The sequence below is a fragment of the Enhydra lutris genome, unplaced genomic scaffold, assembly GCF_002288905.1.
Source record: "Enhydra lutris kenyoni isolate GAN:26980312 unplaced genomic scaffold, ASM228890v2 scaffoldscaffold9, whole genome shotgun sequence".
NCBI classification, from domain to species: domain Eukaryota; kingdom Metazoa; phylum Chordata; class Mammalia; order Carnivora; family Mustelidae; genus Enhydra; species Enhydra lutris.
Window position 1 is genome coordinate 81385132 of NW_019154093.1, and position 20682 is coordinate 81405813.

The 20682-nt window shown below is 39.7% G+C and overlaps 1 protein-coding gene across 1 annotated transcript in view; it reads right to left on the reverse strand.

Moving 5' to 3' along the window:
• Nucleotides 1-20682, reverse strand: part of LOC111143066 (sperm associated antigen 17) — a 262265-nt gene that overhangs the window by 221355 nt on the left and 20228 nt on the right. The window contains exons 2-3 of the mRNA XM_022496516.1: nucleotides 2961-3101; nucleotides 2260-2343 (exon numbers count right to left, since the gene is read on the reverse strand). Coding sequence (XP_022352224.1) covers nucleotides 2260-2343; nucleotides 2961-3101 — 225 coding nt within the window. The remainder of the gene's footprint in view (nucleotides 1-2259; nucleotides 2344-2960; nucleotides 3102-20682) is intronic.

The window sequence follows — 20682 nt, forward strand, 5'->3', positions numbered from 1 at the left end:
TGGTCTTTGCTAGCCCAGACATTTCAAGTCGTTATTGCAAATATGTAATGTGGTTCTGACGCTATTTTACTACTCATGGATGAACTGCACTATGGTGACATTTCACTTTAATTTGCTGCTCCTAATTGACTGCAGGCAAGGAATCCAGAAAGCCGAACTGGTTAGAACTATGTTTAAAGTGAGAACGACGAGGCTCCAGTTTAAGGCCAGTGAGAGTGGCCTACAAATGGACATAAATGTAAGGGTATGGCCTTCAGAGTTCCTGTTTCTTGAGCTTTCCCCTCCAAAATGGAAGACACAGAACTCTACCAATATTGCATGCAGCATAAACAAATTTCTTAGATGACCTTTTCTTCCCCAGGGTGGAGAAAGAAAACATAAGACCTTGCAAAGAGGCTCTTGAGGAGTTTAACTGCGGCCAGTGTCCTAGCTGCTACAGACTGTGCCAGACTTCAGGCAGAAACAGACTTGTGAGTCTTAAAAGTTCACAAGTCCTAGAAGCGTTTGGGTCTGGACCTCTCTCAAGGTCACCATTCACTATCACAACCACCTTGGGGTTCTCAGTAGGCACTGCCAGCAGCTTTTCAACTCACTTGGGATGAGGTCCCAAGCGACAGAGTTCCCAAACAGGTCCTAAGTGTGAAGGGACTAAGACTGGAAATGTGCCCTCTTCTCCAGATGTGCTTTCTGTTGTTGACTGATGCTGATCAGGAGACTGAGTTGGTTTTATGTTCTATATCTCTTTTTACCAAAGCAAATTGATGTTGATGCATATGTGGTATACCCAAGAACCAATCTCTGTGGTGCTCATCCGCCTTCCCTTTTCTTCTGGAACCATTCAGGAAAGGGTATGTGAGTGGGTGTGGGAGGCTTACAGCCCAAATGCTCCACTGGAAGAATGTGGTAGAGCCAGATGTGAAATGGACCTCCCCTGAGTGAAGGATTCACAACCCAGAGTCACAGCACATATTGGAGAGGAATGGCTTTCTAACTGAACTCTGGATTTGTAACATTGTGCTATCCCACATCCAAGTCAAAATGTCTGTCCAGATTAGACATCAAAACTGGCCTGTTATCATCTCTGATTTTTACTGAGCATCTTTGAAGAAGAAAGAGTCCTTTGGGGGGCTAATTGGTCCCAGGCCCAAGAATTGGACAGGGATTTCTATGGCTACTTCAGAAGAAAACTTCCAATATTTTAAGTATCACATAATGTTTCAACTGGAGCACGCACACTGAGAACATCGTAACAAAAGGTAGAAGGTATTTTATTTGACTCCAAAAGCACAGAATCAATTTTTCCTGATAGTGAGAGTAGCGTAGCAAGAGTTAATGCTATAAAATCCACACTATTGTCAAGTATAAATAAATCTAATGAAACTTGTTCTGATAGTACTCAGACAATACTAAAGAGTCCATTAGGAAATCATCCAAGACCCGAGACACATAAAAAACTTTATTAGATCACTGAAATAAAGTGCAAACAAGTTTGTCTTAGAAAGATCCAAAAATCCTTACACTTACAGTCTGAAGAGCCATAAAACAGTGCCTGACAAATTTTAAGTGATATTCTAATTAACCACTGAATTTTTATAGCTTCTTGTGAGCTGTAAGTTAGATATTAACAAGGCAGCATGAGAGGCAATCCCCCTGCACTGAGCATGAGTTCTAAGTCCTTCCATAAACCCAATGGTCAGCCAGGCCAGACTTTCATGTTAAGCATCTGCTAGAAATACAGAATGGATCATTAACCTGAAAATTGTCATTATTTTCATGTCGGTTAAAATAGGATGGAAAATGTGCCCAAATCTCGCTGACTCGTGGAAAATTATAACAGCTGTGTCTTAGTCTTGTACAGGAAACACTTTCTGAGCCATTTTTACATTGTTCCTTTGGTGAAAATAACACTTTGCAATACACTAATCATACAGCTCCCTTTAATACCATCACACACTTAATAATTACCAGGAAAAAGTATGACCCAACTCTTTTGTATATAAAAATTTCTGATTTATAGTCCTTAATTGGATACAGTGGTGGTGTAGACAATCTAGGACAATTTTATTCCTAGAGAGGGATTTTTTCAAGAGAGGCAGATTTTTTTAAGTGCTTACCATCAGACAGTTCCAATGAGGAGCAAGAATTTGCTTTCAAAGAATGAATTTAAAAAAAAATTTTGTAACGTGAGTACAAGATTATTACTTCAATTCTCATTTTCTAAAAATTACAAACATATCTTCAATAAAGACAGCCACCTACCTCATGATATAAGGGAGCACTACCGCCTAGAGGTTTCTTTGCCTTTTTAGATGAAGTTCCAAGAAATGCATTTGATTCATTGATCTGTAAGAAAATTAAATTCATCCACAATGAGAAAGAAAGACATACTTAAAGCATACTTAGATATATGTAACTTTCAATTACCTAGGTGGCTTTTAGGGTTGAAAAACCTAGTAAGGAAGAGATATTCACTAACTAGGCAAAATATTTATAGTCACTTTGGTAAGCTGTTAGTAATCACGTGAGTATGGGCCACCTGACAGGACTTTTCTGTGTGGTCATTCCTCTCTGTCCTCTGACAGCTAGGTTTCTCTGTAGTCGTAATTTCTCTTGCTATTGACTTCCCTGGAACAGTAAATATTTTAGGCTTTTATTATTATTAAGTCTTTTATTGAATAAACAATTCTTCAGAGAGCCTAGCATGGAGCCTGGTATGGCCACAGGAATTTTGTCAAATGAATGAGTGCTGAAAGGGCCTAAGTGGGCCTAAATAATGGGCCAAAATAATTCTTCCCAGTTAAACAATGCAAATTTATTCTAGCTAAGTTTTGTTTAAAATAATCCACCCCAATTTACCGAAAAGCCCAAGAATCTGATAGTTGTACTTATTTTATTATTTTATTCTATTATTTTAAGCACAAAAGTCTTCACGGGGCCTAGAGGTGAGAAGGGACAGATACCTGCTGGAGAATGTCTTGCCAGGACACGATACTGAACAATTTCCGCTGAGGGACCTGGACAGCAAGGGTGAGAGCTCTGATGAGAAGATCGTCCTCAATCCGGTTTCCAACTATAAAAGTGACAGAACCCTTCCAATCATTCTGTTAAAACAAACAAACAAACAAACAAACAAAAAAACCAGAAGGAATTAATTCTAAATCCTGGGTAGGTAGGTAATTTTGTGTCAAAGGGTTCCACTAAAACAAGATAATTTTGCGTTTAAACTTCACCTTAAAAGACAAAAGCTGACCACATAGTGTAAGTTCCTGACTCAAGTAGCCACAAGGCGGCAGTGTTGTGCCAAATTTCATGCAACTAGACCAAAAAAACCCCCCAAAAACCAAAAACCAAAAACCAAAAAAACCACAACCATTTTCATGAGAAACTAGACCTTTCATTTTAAGGAAGACAGTGTTTAAAAAAATGACATGCTTTCACTAGAATGCTGTCCAAGAAAAATTTGGTATTTGGAAGAAATGGTTCATTCATATGTTACAAATATATATTAAGATATAATCTTGAAAGCAGAAATCTTTGTTTTTGTTCCCCAATACATTCTAAGACTCTAAATAGTGCTAGAGGCATAGGAGGAACTTGATCAATACTTGTTGAATGTTGGGTAATAGTGAATGAGTTGCCAAATGGTCCTTTATATGGGGTAAAAATGTAATCCCTGAAGTTGTTGTAAAGCACAGAACTAGAACACATCTTTTCCTCTTCGTGTAACACAAGAATTTCATTGTTAATTCACAAACGAGTCCTTTCCCTTCCCAGGACTTAGGCTAAAAAATAACACTTGGACATGAAATGCTGCATCAAATAATTTTTAAAAAACGTTACTAAAGACAATATTCTTATTCAGTAATCCCTTTCTCTATTGTAATTTCTCTTGGGAAGAAGCAGTTCCCTGAAGATTAAGAATGGAATTTATTGAATTATCCACTGTGGTGCTGAGAGTCAAACTCATCATGCCTACCACGTCTATGGCTTCCTTACGTTAACAATCTTATGGGGAAATGAAATAAGCAAACGTGATAAAGACATTTGGAAAGAGAAATAAATAATAAAGGAGGGCACCCCAGCCATGTGACCTCTCCAGGCCTTACCAACCCCATTTATATCATAAAGGGGTTAGACAGGGCAAAACCTAACATCCCTCTAGAGATCTGATTCAAATAGAGTAACACTTCCGGAATCAGTGGATTCCGAAACAATGTCTAAGATGACGTGAAGAGATTTTACACAAACGTAATGAAATGCATAATTTTCTGTGGTTCTCTCTGGTTTCTGTCGAGTCCATGGTCAGGGTGATGACAGAACTAGGGTATAGGTGGGAGAAAAGACTTTAGTGCAAATACCTCCTTACCATCAAATAATCACTATCCTTAAAAATCTCTTATTTCTTTCCATGGAAACTTACTAGCTACCTAACAAAACCTGCCCAATTGTCAATCCAAAACAAAAACCACACATGAAAGCATAAAAATGTGTATTTTACCTACAAAATGTGTGTGTGTGTGTGTGTGTGTGTGTGTATGGACATGTCAGTGTGGTTCAATGTGTTTCCCTCTGTTACATTGAGTTTAAGACAGTTTTTGTTTGTAATTCACCATAGGAAGACTGAGCATCTGTTTTTTCTTTTTCTTTTGTTTTGTTTTAATATTCTGACTCTGAAAAGTTAGTATGACATTTATAATGTATTCTTTTGGGAAAAAATTCCACTATCACAAAACGACCTTTCCCACATGGGATGCCTTTCTTTTCTCTTGTCTACTCCCACAGTCAAAATCTCAACTTTAATCATTGAAAGACGAAAATCTCTTATATTCTCACAATACAGTACACATGGTTCCTAAGCAGGCAATACCCCAAACTTCCCATCAAGTTACACTTTCCCCCACTGAAGATTCTAATGACCACCTCTACCTCACACCCTCCCCGCTGCACAGGTCCTTGCCGGTATTTGAAAGCTAACAGTGACAAGGAAGGGCTGCCTCTCCACTCCTTGGGGGGATAAATCAGAACAAGGGCATTGTAGTAGTCCACCACCTACCCAGTTGTATCGGGTGTCAAAGGCAGGTGTTGACTATTTCAGGCCAGAAAAAAATAAGGGAGGAGGAGGCAGGAACTAACAATGATTGAAATCTGCCATGTGCCAGGCATATGCTATCTCACCGAATCCCTGAGTAATCCCTTTAAATAGGAGCGCTAATACTTTATAGATGGAAAAACAGAGGTCCAACAAAGTCAAACAACTTGTTCGAGGTCATCTTGGCAGAACATCATGGAGACCACATACGTGGCTTACAATTTTGAGATCATTTTAGAACAGTTTTGAGAGCAAGTCTTTGGGGTCACAACGCCTTTCCATAAGGCCTGAATTGCAGCTAATGGCTACTTCATTCATAATAAACACAATAGATGAAGATCTGTATCACATGTTAAAGTGGAAAAAACCTTCAAAAATAGATATTGTAGTAAATCCTTAAGACATCTTAAGTTTATTTTATTTTTTAATCAATGATAGTTTTACAAAGGCTCAAAGACATTAAGGAAATTTCCCAAGCTTGTCTCTCTCCAAGCCAGGTGTTCTTGTTACTTTGGTCGGGATGCACCTTAGCGCAAGCTCTGTTCCTCTGATTAATGGTCCTATGCTGAAAATTCTGGGCCCGATTTCTCCACTGGAAGGGGTCTGGAGAGTATAGTCCTGCGGAGACTCCGTTTCCCACTTGTACTCGCTAGCTCCCCAAACTCCTGCTCCCCAGAAAAGGATCTACCTGGCAAAACAGGACCCACAATGGACTTTGTCAGTGTCATGGATTAGTGTCAAGTCACACTGCCAGAAGCCAGGTAAGCATAAAACAGACTATCAGGCAGAAATAATGCAAATCAAGAATGTCTGCAGAGAAAGATGCACTCACTAGCATGCTGCACTAGGGGGCAGCGAGATGTCAGGAAATGCAGAATATTCAACTAATGAAGAGTAAGTCATTGCCCTGGGGTCTAATTAGGGAGAATCATTAAAGGAACGAGGCTCTGCAAATATAATTTCTGAATCTTTCTCTTACTACTCCAGGATAACTGTAGATTCCGAATTTCCACTACTGGCAGCAGTTTTAAAAATAGGAAATTGTTTCGGAAAAACTGGGACAAAAATTAGATTTGATACAAAGCGATTCAGAACACCCCTCCGCCATATATCCTACCCCAACATGCAGTTAAACACAGTCCTTAAATTTGGGTTCACAGGGCAGCCAGAGAAAATGAGTATAGAGAAAACAAATGTAGACCATCCGTGAGAAATGAACGTACAACGCTTGTGAGCCCCGAGGTGCTTGCTACCTGTGGGTGAGTTTCACACAACTCAAGAAGCTTGGGCTGACTCTTAGCATAAGCCTAGACAAAGAAAACATTAATCATTTTAGAAAAATTACACTGGATACATCCAATGGTAAAGGCACACCTCAAAAGCCTTAGGAAATGAAGTTGGCTCTCCGCTGGCTGGAGGCACATGCTGGACACAGTTTTTCTGAGTCTCACTTTCTAGCAGTTATTGATAAAGTCATTCAAAGGGTGGAATGAAGTCATGTATGGACACAATCCATTACCTTTTATTTACTTTACCAGCCTCACCTAATTGAAGCTTGGCAGGAGGGCGTCTTAACCCAAACACAGACATACTAGTCTTCCAAATCAAGAAAGTATTGATGTAAATGCAGAGACCCGGGCTGTCTCCCACATGCCTATGGTCACAGAGACACGGAGTAGACTTACGATTCCATTCCTTCATATACTACGAACTCTCCAGATTTCACTTAGGTACTTCTGTATTCTAAGATAATTACAAAAACACTTTAAGACAAGTGAAAAGCAGCTTTTGGACAATGGGAAGGTGATTGCTTTCTTCTATTAGCACAAGGCATCAGCTGGGAGGGGAAGGGCAGGACATACATGCCGTCTTCTGCTGCCTTTGCTGGCATGTGGTGGGGGTGGTGGGGGGAGCTGCTGCCCTCAAAGACCTGAAATGAGATTCCCACAGTCCACTTCCCAGAGCTGATCAGCTCCCAAGGAGCTCGATGAACCAATAGTGGTCACAACTTTTAGTCGGAGAAGATGTATACAAGCCCCAAGTCAAATCAGCACAACACTAAAAAAGTAAAATTCTGTGCAGAGTTATTTAACAACTGTCCCAATATGCAAACCTATACTTTATGTCAATATTCTGCTGCAAGGATGACCTTCTTGTCAAGTAGATTTACTGACAAATGGAGAGAGATTTGTGACTGTCTTTCTCATACCAGGTTTTCCCTTCAAAAGGGGTCTTGGATCTCCATCAGGCAAAGAGTGTTAGTGTGGGCTGTTGGCCAGCAGAAGAAATATTTTTATTACACAGAACTGGCTGCTATAATCATATTTGTTAAAAAGAGGTTATAACTATAAAATAAGTTAGGAATAGAGATTACAAATGATTTATTTAATAAACAGGAACAATACAACCACCCAGGATGTGCAGTCATCTAACTCCTTTGACTGCCTCTACTAAACAAATTCTTATTACAGATTCTTCTCTAATTATAGATTCCTCACAATTTATTATAAATACTACAGCTTGACGCATTGTCATCATACTATTAGAACTGTTCCTTATTTAGGAATCAGTTCACATGGCTGTCACATTTTCTCAACTAGATTATAAGCTCTTTACATTAGAAATTCCATTTTGTCGCTTTTGTACCTCATGGTGTCCAGCAGATTAATGGGAAATCAAACAGGGATCTCTTTATAAATAACCATTGATTGGTACTTTAAAGCAACAGAGAATGTGCTTGGACACTGAGGATTTTGACCCTGAGAATCATAAAGGTCTAGAAGGTCATGCAGCACATACAGGGTCCAGAGCCCTGAAATCTTTTGGGAGGAAAACGGGCTGTCCTTGATCCAACATGATTTCTGCCAGGCGTCAATGACAAGGGTGTAAGGAGTTAGCCCCTACAGCCGTTCCTCTGCCAAGACAGGTTTCCTGGGAGTGGCTCAGAGAAGCAGCCAGATGGTAGGAAAGGGAGGCAGCTCTTTCAGATAAGAGGGGAAAGCCCAAGACTCACACACAAACATGCGTTGGCTATAAAACCATGCTTCCTTCTCTTTCTTTCCTACTGTCTCCCGTCACCCAACGACAGGGACCTCGGTGGCCTTCTTCCCCTCCACCTAACCACCTATAGACTGCAAGTTCTGTTATTCCTTTCTCCTTCTAGGTGCCTCTGAAATTCTTATGAGTCAAACTTTATGGTGAGAGCATATCAGGGTGGGGTGGGGAGAGAGGAAAGACAGACGCTACACATGGTATCAGGGGTCTGGATCCAGAATCTGCCAGATGTGCAGAATTTGAAACTGACACTTGCCTCCTGCAGCAACGTCATTGACCTATCCACCCTAATCATCCCCTCCATCAGGAGTGTGCTGGATCTGATCGCCCTCACTCTTCCTGACTCTGTCCAGTGAGGTTGCATTGAGACCGTGAAATCCACCATGGCAGAAGTGTGGAAACTACAGCAATGCCAAGTGCCACAAATCTGAGCTTTGCCCTGGAGAACAGGTTGTTAAAACATTTAGCAGCACGTCATACTCCCTTCCCGGGACGGCCTGTGTATCTAAGCCTGACTTAGAAATGATTTTGATTGAAATGGTGAAGACTATCTCTGGGAAAACACTGAGGGCAAAGTGGATTCTCTCCACCTGCCACATTTCCCACCCCAGTGCACGTTCTGCAGTGTATGCTGTGTGGAGTGACACTGTCTACCAACGGACACTGCTTCAGGTGGGACCCAGCCTCACTCTCCTTCAAAATGGACTCCAAGAAAAGCAGGTGACAAGGACAGAGTGGCCACTATGGGAGGAGCAGGGCCAACCTACTCCAAGACTCTCCTTTCCTCCTGAACATATCAGGACTACCTTACCACTCAGGCATCTGAGTCACATCAGGGCAGGGAACCACTGCCCTGGGTAGGCTGGGTGTCCCCCAAGCACCTCTCACCCACAGATGGTGAGACTACCTCATACTTCCATGACCCCTTGGAGAAGGTCATTGTGGCATAATGATTAAGAGCCTGGGCCCAGACTTCCTGGATTCAAATTTCAATGTACCATCTGTGTGTCCTTGGGCAAGTCACTTAACTTCTCTGTGCCTCACGTATACATGGGGATAATGACAGTACCTGCCTCACTGGATTGTTGTGAAGATGGAATGAGAAAACCTATAGAAAGACCTTCTGAGCATAGCACCTAAGAATGATCACAGCCATCATGGATGTTATTTTTTTTGTTGTGTGTATGTGGGGGATCTTTGGCTCTTGGTACTTGTTAAAACAAAAATGGTTACTCGATACATTCTGTTCCAAGTGTGGAGAACTTACGAGTGAATCAGGAAAGAAAAATCAAACAGAATATCAACAGTTGTATCACGAAAAAGAAAGTCTTCATTTGAATGACAATTTGTAGAATAATTTGCTGTTTGATAGTGATAAACTTATTAACTGACACATTACATTTCTAAAGTATATAGGTGTTTGAAAGAGAGGGCAAAAGTCATGAACATACTATGTTTAAAATTCCAAAGGTATATAATCTTCAGAGCTATGGGGGAAAAAAAATGTGAGAGCGTGGCAGAAGGGAGCCGAAAGTGATTTTGTGCTCGGTAGAGGCCAGAGACACCGACACATCTCCAACAGTGAAAGAGTCATGGCTTGGGAAAAGTGTGGAGCTGACTAAGGAGACAGTGAGCTCCAAGGCAGCCACACAGAGGGCTGGGGGAGGACAGCTGCACTGCACTAATTTTTATTAGAGACCAAAACCAGCTCAATGGCTTAAAAAAATAAGAACAATGGATCACATGCTTGGTATCTGACTTACAAATATCAACCTGATTAATTTTATGGATGCAGACGTTAAACACAGATATCAGGCAGGGCTCATTCTTAAAAACAAAAGCAAAGCGAGTAAAGTTTATTTTTGGTCCAGAGTGTTTGTGCACCTCTTTCTCCAGATCAGACAGGCTCCCTGGCCTGTTGCTGTATTCTGGCTTCCCTGGGCCCCTTATAGGACACATTAGAATTCAGCATCCCTTTCTCCTGGATAGAATACAATTTATTCACATCACCTCCTATTCAGCTCAGGGCCTTAATACTTGATTTATTAACTGGATAAATTAACATACCTACAGCATAAGTGACTGGGGCTATCTTGATGTATTTTTTTTCCTCCGTGCTATCTACATAGGAACTCCTGGGTTAACTCAAAGAGATGCCCTGCTAACAGGGTCATGTTAGCAGTGTCCAGTTGAAAAGGCTCCCCTAGGATCATATCACCTAGACAATTTCCTGCTTTGCCCATGGGCATGGCATATAGTAGCATTCAATAAATGTCTCTTGAACTTAGCAGCCAAAACCACACCCTAAAGAGAATTTTTACTCACATTTAGTATGGGAATGACAACTAAGTATGTGGCATTTTATCAAGTACACTCAGCACTTTGGAAGGAACTATGCCTCTGAGTGACTGAGCATTTAAGTTAAAGGAAGAGCATATTCCTTTGAGACATAGACAACACTGTAATGTCTTCTATTCACTGATAAGAACCCAGCAGTTCAAAAACATCTTTCCTGTGCATGCACATGCTATCTGGCTGGTTTTCCTTGTCTTCATAAATATTAAATGTGATCACTAATTAAAATTATTGACGTTCTGGTGCAAAAGACACAATGCTCTGAAATAGTATCAAATTCTGCCTCTGTGGCTTCTTAGACAAATGACCTTGGGCCTACCTTTGTGACTCAGTTTCTCACTTGTAAAAATGGATTTAATAATACGACCTTCCAAAGGTTTTTGCAGGGCTCTAATAAACAAATACACCTAGGATCATTTTGCACACTGTAAAGTACTGCACAAAGGTAAAATATTGATGTATGCAAGGGAAATATTATTTCCCTCAGAAAGTTCTGCAAAAATGGGTTAAAAGCAGTAATCACTTCTTCAATTTTGAATTTGGATATATCCTGTGGATCTTCTGTAGATGGTTTAGCCTCAGAGCTTGGTTGTTTGATTGTTTTTCTTTCATTTTTCGGAGTCCTTGGCCCATCCCACCAATCTAGCACATGAGCCTAATTCGGTTTTGCTCCATACATCAGAGAGTTTTAAGACAGCTATTAAAACACCACATGGAAAAGCTTTGCAGGGAATTCTACTCCACAGAGAAACCACAGAAACCACTACACACCTTAACCATCTCCCCACCCCCAAGAGTTGGCTAAAATTACGGCTCCATTATGTTCGTACAATCCAACCAGTTTTATTGCTTGGAGCAAAATCTGAGGTCCAAAATGAACTTCAGAACATAAAAAGTAAGGCAAACCTCAAAAGGAAACAAACTTCTTTGGGTTTTCAAACAAATATTACATATCAGAGGCATTCTTCTAATGGAGGAGACCAAGCAAAGCTAAGAGGAGTCCTGCTAATTGCTCCACGAATGTAAAATTGAAATCAGGGACTCACCCCAAAGAAAGGAGATCTCTTTTCATCATCAGATATTAAAGGCTACAACCTTTCATCAACTCTATCCTCAGACATGAGACCCTCTTGTCCCTCCCTCAAGTCTCTTCAGTGTTGAGTCACTATCTCCCACATTAAAAATGAAGACATTTTCAAGGCTCAATATTAGCTCATTATTACCCTATTGTAGCCCTTTTCTTTGGTTTTTGTTTTTTCCCACCTTCATTTCTCTATTTTAAATGTCATTTATCCACTGACCATTGTGGTATGTTCTATAAATTTGTATAACCTTGGCACTAGAACTACTCAGAGGAAACAAATAACCAGCCAATACTCTTTCTAATGAATCATCTCTGCCCCATAGCTGCTTTTCGGTTAATTATGTGTCATGGACAACTCATTTCCTTGCAGTTAATTCAAGTGTCCTCATTACCATTTGTTGACTACATAGCCACTAATGGAGTTTTTTTGTTTGTTTTCTTTTGGTTTTGTTTGGTTTTGGTTTTTATTTATTTGTTTTTGTTTTTTTTAGCCACTGATGGGAGTTTAATTTCTACATCCATCTAGAGTGAGTAAAGAACCCCCAAGGACACTTCTGACAACTACAAAGATACAAACAAAACTGTCTTGATTATAAACACTCTACCTTATTCTCCCTCCAATTCAATGAAATATCCAAGAAATACCAATATTTTGGCCACCAAATTATGATGTGGGGAAGAAGGGGCTCCAAGGATGGTCCTGGGGCAATGCCAGATCTTCTAGATACCCAAAGTCAATCATGCTCCTAGGTGATGATGGGTCAATCTGAAAACTCCCAGAAGGTGTCTCAGAAAAGCTATGAGGGGACACCTAGAGCAAAAGCCTGCTTGGGAATCTGGGCTCTGCCTTAATTCAGCAAGAAATGAGCAGCAATTCCACTCAACACACATTTATTAAATTAGTGTGATTACATGTCTCTGATGTAAGAAATGCAGTTACATAAAAATGACTAAGGAGATTAAAAAGTAAGCAAACAATGTTGATGTTTCACAATAAGTTTCTTTTTTTTTTAAGGATTTTATTTATTTATTAGAGAGAGAGAGAGTGAGAGAGTAGGAGAAGGGTGAGGGTCAGAGGGAGAAGCAGACTGCCTGCTGAGCAAGGAGCCCAATGCAGACTGATTCTGGGACTCTGGGATCATAACCTGAACTGAAGGCAGTGGTTTAACTAACTGAGCCACCCAGGCACCACCACAATAAGTTTCTTCAGAGATTTTTCTTTGTTCAGGCAACTTAATGACACCAGTTGCTCTGATGGGCCCATCAAGGGAGTTAGGATTCAGATTTACAGAGCTGGCATTATGTAATAATCCTGACTTTCCCAGCCTACCAGGAATCAGGATTTCCTCAAGGAAGGCAAGAGGTGGTAGAGATCTGTCTCTGCGGAGAAAACTGGGCTAAGACCACCAAACTGACAAAGGGTAAAAAGAATTCAGCAGTATCAATCAGTTCTGGTGGGAGGGCAGATTAGAGCATGGGTAGCTGCCTGAGGCAGTTCTTCGGATCTTTGTCCTAGAATGCTTATGATTTTCTTCAGATCCTCACACAGCAGCCACTGTTTTAGGGAAGAGTTTCTTGGGAGGTTGACAAGAAAGTGGGGTGGAGGAAAGTCAGGAGGGAAGGCATCACTGAAGTCAGGGGAGGAGTGGTATATGTCGTCAAAGGCAATTAGAAGGTTACCAGTGACCTTAGCAAGAGCAGTTTTATTTGAGTGAAACTGCTTCCTGCTCATTCCTTCATTCCTGCAACACCATACACCCTCATAATTCACATATCTCCTTTACCATATGAACCTCGTGTAAGGACCATGTGACTAAATATTCCAAGTTAATGATTATGATAAATTTCAAGCCCTCGATCTGGATATGGTTATTAATTTTCTCCAATTACACAGGTACATGGAGTCTATTTATTGGTTACATCAGGGCAGTAATTCATTATAATTATTCCTCTCTTATTGATTCCCTAACATAGTCCTTACAATAGCTCTTTCAATGGTGTAATAAAAGGAGCACTGGTTTTAGTATCAGAAAACCTGGTTATTAGTCCTGATTCCAACCACATGGGCTTGGAAAAACACTCGGGTACTCAGAATCTGGACTGTTGTAATACAATGTTTATAGTAGAGAGTCATTCATTCATTCAACCAATATTCACTGAGGAGTTACTAAGTGCCAAACATTGAAATGGGCGTTAGGAAGAGAATGCATGGGCATAGGGCATGATCACCATCCTTAAACCACATCAGCCTAGGAAAGGCAATACACAAATACCAAAGTATTTATCAAAGTGTTTCATAGCTATAAAGCACTCTACTATATATTCATTTTATTTTTTTTTAAAGATTTTATTTATTCATTTAACAGACAGAGATCACAAGTAGGCAGAGAGGCAGGCAGAGAGAGAGAAAGAGGAGGAAGCAGGCTCCCTGCCGAGCAGAGAGCCCAATGTGGGGCTCGATCCCAGAACCCTGGGACCATGACCTGAGCCAAAGGCAGAGGCTTTAACCCACTGAGCCACCCAGGCGCCCTATATTCATTTCAATTACTTTATTATTCACCCCAATTTATTCACTAATAATTAACATTTACTATGTGGGTACCCATGTTGCATGTGCTGCCCTGGAAATGGAGGATACAAAAATGAGTAAGAGCAATCAAAAGAAATGAACTAAATCTGTATATCCCAACTTGGTAGACTTCAACATACAATGTGGGATGAAAAATGGTAGGATTGGTAAACAACAAATGGAAATTAAAAAAATAGTCCTCATACAGTAACATACAGTAAACAATAATATATATTATTCATGGATATAGATAAATACGTACATAGGTAGGCTGAGAGGATATACATCAAATTCATGATACTGCTTGTTTCTGGGAAGAGAGAGAAAGGAATGGGATAGGGAAGGGATGGCCATAAGGACAAAGTTTCTAGGGTTTTTTTCAGTGTTTACTTTAAAAAAAAAGGAACTAGCAAACTAGTAGTTGTCAATTTTTCAAGATACAATTTTCCACAGTACAAATATTCTTGTTATATTATACTTTGAGAGTGTCTTCCTTTTATAAAGTCTGGAAGGAAGTCTGTTCTCAAATGACCCACAGTCTAGTAGGGGAGACAGATGTATGAAAGTCACAATGTAAGGTGATATGCATTTCACTAGACCACCTCTCTCCCTGTGTCTTAGAAATAGTTTCATGGGCAGATGCTACTTGAAGAAACAGTGGAAGGAATTGACTACATCTCCTGCTTATCTACTTTCTGTCTACACAGTGGCCTCACTTCACTGCCTCAGAGAAGCAAGACTTTTTTGCTTTGTTTTCCTCCCTTGTTCACATTTCATCTCAATACATCCTTCTTGAGTCTCAAGAATTTGCTCCTTTTGCTTGGGCTGAGGAAGCCTCTGATCCCTTCTCTGCTGTTCTAGAGCCAGTGACTCATTTTCCTTTGACCTTGTCTATAACTTTTTTCCTTCAATTCTCCCATCTCTCCCTCTCCAGTTTTCCAGCCCTTCCTCCCCTTTCCTCTTTATGGTATTTCACACATAGATAACTATTTTACCTAATTCCAGTATGAGGCTCCCATATCCTGATAAGCCCCACGTTCTTAAATCCTGTAGTCCTGATTCCAACTCCTCCCTGACTGCCATTACCAACACCACCCACCCTATTGAAATTGTGTCTTTGAAGATCACTAATGATGTCCTCATCACCAAATATGGTTGTCTTACCCTATTCTCCCAATGTCTCCATAGGTGGGAGAATTTACCCTTCTCCCTGATCTAACTTTCAGGACTCCACCCTGTCCTCATTCTGTCTTTCCTCCTTTGGATGTTCCAACTCCGATCATCAGGCTCTTTCTTTTCTTTCTGGTTTTTTTTTTTTAAGATTTTTATTTATTTATTTGACAGACAGAGATCACAAGTAGGCAGAGAGGCAGACGAGGTCGGGGGGAGGGTGGGAAGCAGGCTCTCTGCTGAGCAGAGAGCCCGATGTAGGGCTCGATCCCAGGACTCTGGGATCATGACCTGAGCTGAAGGCAGAGGCTTTAACCCACTGAGCCACCCAGGTGCCCCATTCTTTCTGTTTCATACATGAAGATCTTTTAGATATTCCAGAGAATTCTGTTCTTATCCTGTTCTTCTCCTGGCACATACTCTTTGTTGAATATTTTAGCTGCTCCCATGGCATCCACCAGCACTTCTCTACTGACACCCCTTAAGCCCATGTTTCTAACATGGGCTGTGAGCCTATTTTTAACTTCCTGATAAACATTTCTACTTTGATGTTATACTATTATATCAAACTCAGCATGTCTAAAAGCTGAGCTCTTTGCCTCTTTATATCCTAAAAACAAAACAAACAAAATCTCCCCTATCACAACCAGTAAAAATCATCTAAGATCATTTTGCTAAATTTGTCTGTTTCTGAGACTTTTCACTTCTCCTAGTCATCATAACTTCAAATCCTCTCCCATTATCCTCTTGGATAGGCCATCACTGTTATTTTCTTCCCAGAGTTTCTTGAATCTGCCCCTTCCTTTTTATTCTCATGGCTATTCCCCCAGTTCGATCTATAACTGAAACTGGACTATTGAATACACCTTTTACAGGGTCTATTCAAGCCCCTAGCTTCTTCTATCTCCAACCTATTTATTTTCCTAAGACATCAAATTCATCATTTCATTCTTCCTTCACAGAATGTGTTTTAATTGTCTAACTCTTGGACTCTAATGGGATATGATATAGCCTTAGACTCCAGGGACTGGAACTCAAAGCTCTTTACATTGCCTTCCTCAGATATTTTTAATACCGTACCAACAATTACTTTTCTAAACTCTCACAGTTCAGGCAAATTGTTCTGCAGAAATTCATGAGCTTCAACTTTCTTATGTAATTAGGAAGAATATTTTTAGGGGTTTTGTGAGGATTAACCATGATGGTATGTGTAAAGAACCTAATACACTGTCTCATTGGCGATTAACTATATATCACAAATATGCCATTTGTTGTCTCAATTCTCTGCTCACCTGGTCCTTTTATACCGAATGCCTTCCTTCCAGGGAATGCTTCATTTGTCCCAGCCTAACAGTGATCATTATGTGCTCTGTCTGCCTTTGAAAAATCACCGTCAGTACTATTTAGTACTATGCTAGTAATATAGTTACATACATTGTGATCACTGTATTAGTGTATATCTTAAACATTAATGTGCATCAGACTCATGCTTGATAAAGCACAGATTACTGGGCTCCACCCCAAATCTCTGCTACAGTAAGTCTAAGGTGGGACCTGAGAATCTGTTTTTCTTAGGGTTAAGGTTAGGGATCATATTTTTACTTAATTTTTTTGTGGGTGGGGAGAGGCAAAGGAAAAGAGAGAGAATCTTAAGCAAGCTCTATGACCAGCACAGAGTCCACTGTGGGGTTTGGTCTCACAAGCCTGAGATCATGACCTGAGCCAAAAGCAAGATTTGGTCACTTAACCAACTGAGCCATCTAGGTGTCCCAATGTGATCACACTTTTAGAATAACTGGTGTCTGCATATTTTCAGATTGTAAGCTCCTGTGTAACAGGAACCCTGTATTGTTCTTTCTTCCACTGACTCACCCTGCCCTTTCTATATTTTCCAGTTAGTACATAAGACAGTAGTTTAACATGGAAGAAACAAATGTTTTTCAACTGTATTTAACTCAAGCTCTCAAGCTCCATATTCACTAGCTGGTGTAATCAGTCTTAAACCACTTCTAATATTTAAAAATCTACTGAAAGGGAATGACTTAGTGAATGGCAGGTGAACAACACACTATTTACTTATAAAGAAAAAAATCCATTGATATAAATACAGGGAGACAAGCCTCAATTCTTCATGTTAGTGAAGAGGTATAAGAACTCCAGGAATTTTAAAAATATGTCAACACCCCATCATCTAATGGTAAAACAAGTCTCAGTGACAAAGAGAAAACCCTAAAAGCAGCTCGGAACAAGAGCTCTGTAACATACAATGGTAGAAATATTAGATTGGCAGCAGACCTATCCACAGAGACCTAGAAGACCAGAAAGGACGGGCATGATATATTCAGTTCACTAAACAAGAAAAAAATGCAGCCAAGAATACTATATACAGCAAGGCTGTCATTGAAAATAGAAGGAGAAATAAAAAGCTTCCAAGAAAAGCAAAAACTAAAAGAATTTGTAAACACCAAACCAGGCTTACAGCAAATATTGAAAGGGGTCCTCCAAGCAAAGAGAGAGCCTAAAAGTAACAGACCAGAGAGGAACAGAGACAATATACAGTAACAATCAGCTTACAGGCAATACAATGGTACTATATTCATATCTTTCAATAGTTACCCTGAATGTAAATGAGCTAAATGCCCCAATCAAAAGACACAGGGTATCAGAATGTATAAAAAAACAAGACCTATCAATATACTGTTTGCAAAAAACTCATTTTTGACCCAAAGATACCTCCAGATTTAAAGTGAGGGGATGGACAACTTTTGTATCAATGTGGACAGGACTGGAGATTACGCCAAACCATGAGAGACTGTGGATTCTGAGAAACAAACTGAGGATTTTGGAGGGGAGGAGGTTGGGGGGTTTGAGAGATCCTGGTAGTGGGTAATAAGGAGGGCACATATTGCATGGAGCACTGGGTGTGGTGCATATACAATGAATCTGGGAACACTGAAAAAAAATAATAAAAAAATAATAAAGTGAGGGGGTGGAAAACAATTTACCATGCTAATGGACATCAAAAGAAAGCTGGGGTGGCAATCCTTATATCAGATAAATTGGATTTTAAGCCAAAGACTATAATAATAGATGAGGAAGGACACTATATCATACTTAAAGGATCTGTCCAACAAGAAGATCTAACAATTTTAAATATCCCCTAACATGGGAGCAGCCAATTATATAAACCAATTAATAACAAAATCAAAGAAACACATTGACAATAATACAATAATAGTAGGGGACTTTAACACTCCCCTCACTGAAATGAACAGATCATCCAAGCAAAAGATCAGCAAGGAAATAAAGGCCGTAAATGATACACTGGACCAGATGGACATCACAGATATATTCAGAATATTCCATCTCAAAGCAACAGGATAACACATTCTTCTCAAGTGCACATGAAACATTCTCCAGAATAGATTGCATCCTGGGTCACAAATCAGGTCTCAACCTGTACCAAAAGACTGGGATCATTCCCTGCTTCAGATCACAATGCTCTGAAGCTAGAATTCAATCACAAGAGGAAAGTAGGAAAGAATTCAAATGCATGGAGCCTAAAGAGCATCCTACTAAAGAATGAATGGGTCAACCAGGAAATTAAAGAAGAATTGAAAAAATCCATGGAAACAACTGAAAATGATAACATTACTGTTCAAAATCTTTGGGACACAGCAAAGGCAGTCCTGAGAGGAAAGTATATAGCAATAAAAGCCTTTCTCAAGAAACAAGAAAGCTCTCAAGTACACAACCTAACCCTACACCTAAAAGAGCTGGAGAATGAACAGCAAAGAAAGCCTAAACCCAGGAGAAGAGAAATCATAAAGATCAGAGCAGAAATCAATGACATAGAAACCAAAAGAACAATAGAACAAATCAATGAAACTAGGAGCTGCTTCTTTGAAAGAATTAATAAGATTGGTACACCCCTGGCCAGACTTATCAAAAAGATAAGAGGAAGTACCTAAATTAATAAAATCATGAATGAAAGAGGAGAGATCACAACCAACACCAAAGAAATACAAACAATTATAAGAACAGATTATGAGCAACTATACACCGGCAAATTTAGCAATCTGGAAGAAATGGATGCATTCCTAGAGATATAGAAACTACCAAAACTGAACCAGGAAGAAATAGAAAACCCGAACAGACCCATAACCAGTAAGGAGATTGAGGCAGTAAAAAATCTCCCTACAAACAAGAGCCCAGGGCCAGATGGCTTCCCAGGGGAATTCCATCAAACATTTAAAGAAGAATTAATACCTATTCTCTCGAAACTGTTCAAAAAATAGAAATGGAAGGAAAACTTCCAAACTCATTTTATGAGGCCAGAATTACCTTGAACCCCAAACCAGACAAAGACCCCATTAAAAAGGAGAATTATAGATCAATATCCTTGATGAACACAGATGCAAAAATTCTCACCAAAATATTAGCTAATAGGATCCAACAGTATATTAAAAGGATTATTCACCATGACCAAGTGGGATTTATTCCTGAGCTGCACGGTTGGTTCAACATCTGCAAATCAATCAATGTGATACAATACAGTAATAAAAGAAAGAACAAGAACTAGCTGATACTCTCAATAGATGCTGAAAAAGCATCTGACAAAGTACAGCATCCTTTCTTGATTGAAACTCTTCACAGTGTAGGGGTAGAGGGTACATACCTTAATATCATCAAAGCCATCAATGGAAAACTCACATTAAATATCATTCTCAATGGGGAAAAACTGAAAGCTTTTCCCCTAAGGTCAGGAACATGGCAGGGCTGTCCGCTATCACCACTGCTATTCAACACAGTACTGGAAGTCCAAGCCTCAGCGATCAGACAACAAAAAGAAATAAAAGGCATCCGAATCCACAAAGAAGAAGTCAAATTCTCACTCTTTGCAGATGATATGATACTTTATGTGGGATAACCCAAAAGACTCCACTCCAGAACTGCTAGAACTCATACAGGAATTCAGTAAATTGTCAGGATATAAAATGAATGCACAGAAATCAGTTGCATTTCTATACAACAAGAGCAAGACAGAAGGAAGAGAAATTAAGAAGGAGTCAATCCCATTTACAATTGCACCCAAAACCATAAGATACCCAGGAGTAAACCTGACAAAAGAGGCAAAGAATCTGTATTCAGGTAAACTATAAAGTACTCATAAAGAAATTGAGGAAGATACAAAGAAATGGAAAAACGTTCCATGCTCATGGGTTGGAAGAACAAATATTGTGAAAACATCTATGCTACCTAAAGCAATCTATGCATTTAATGCAATCCCTATCAAAATACCATCAATTTTTTTCAAAGAAATAGAACAAATAACCCTAAAATTTATATGGAACCAGAAAA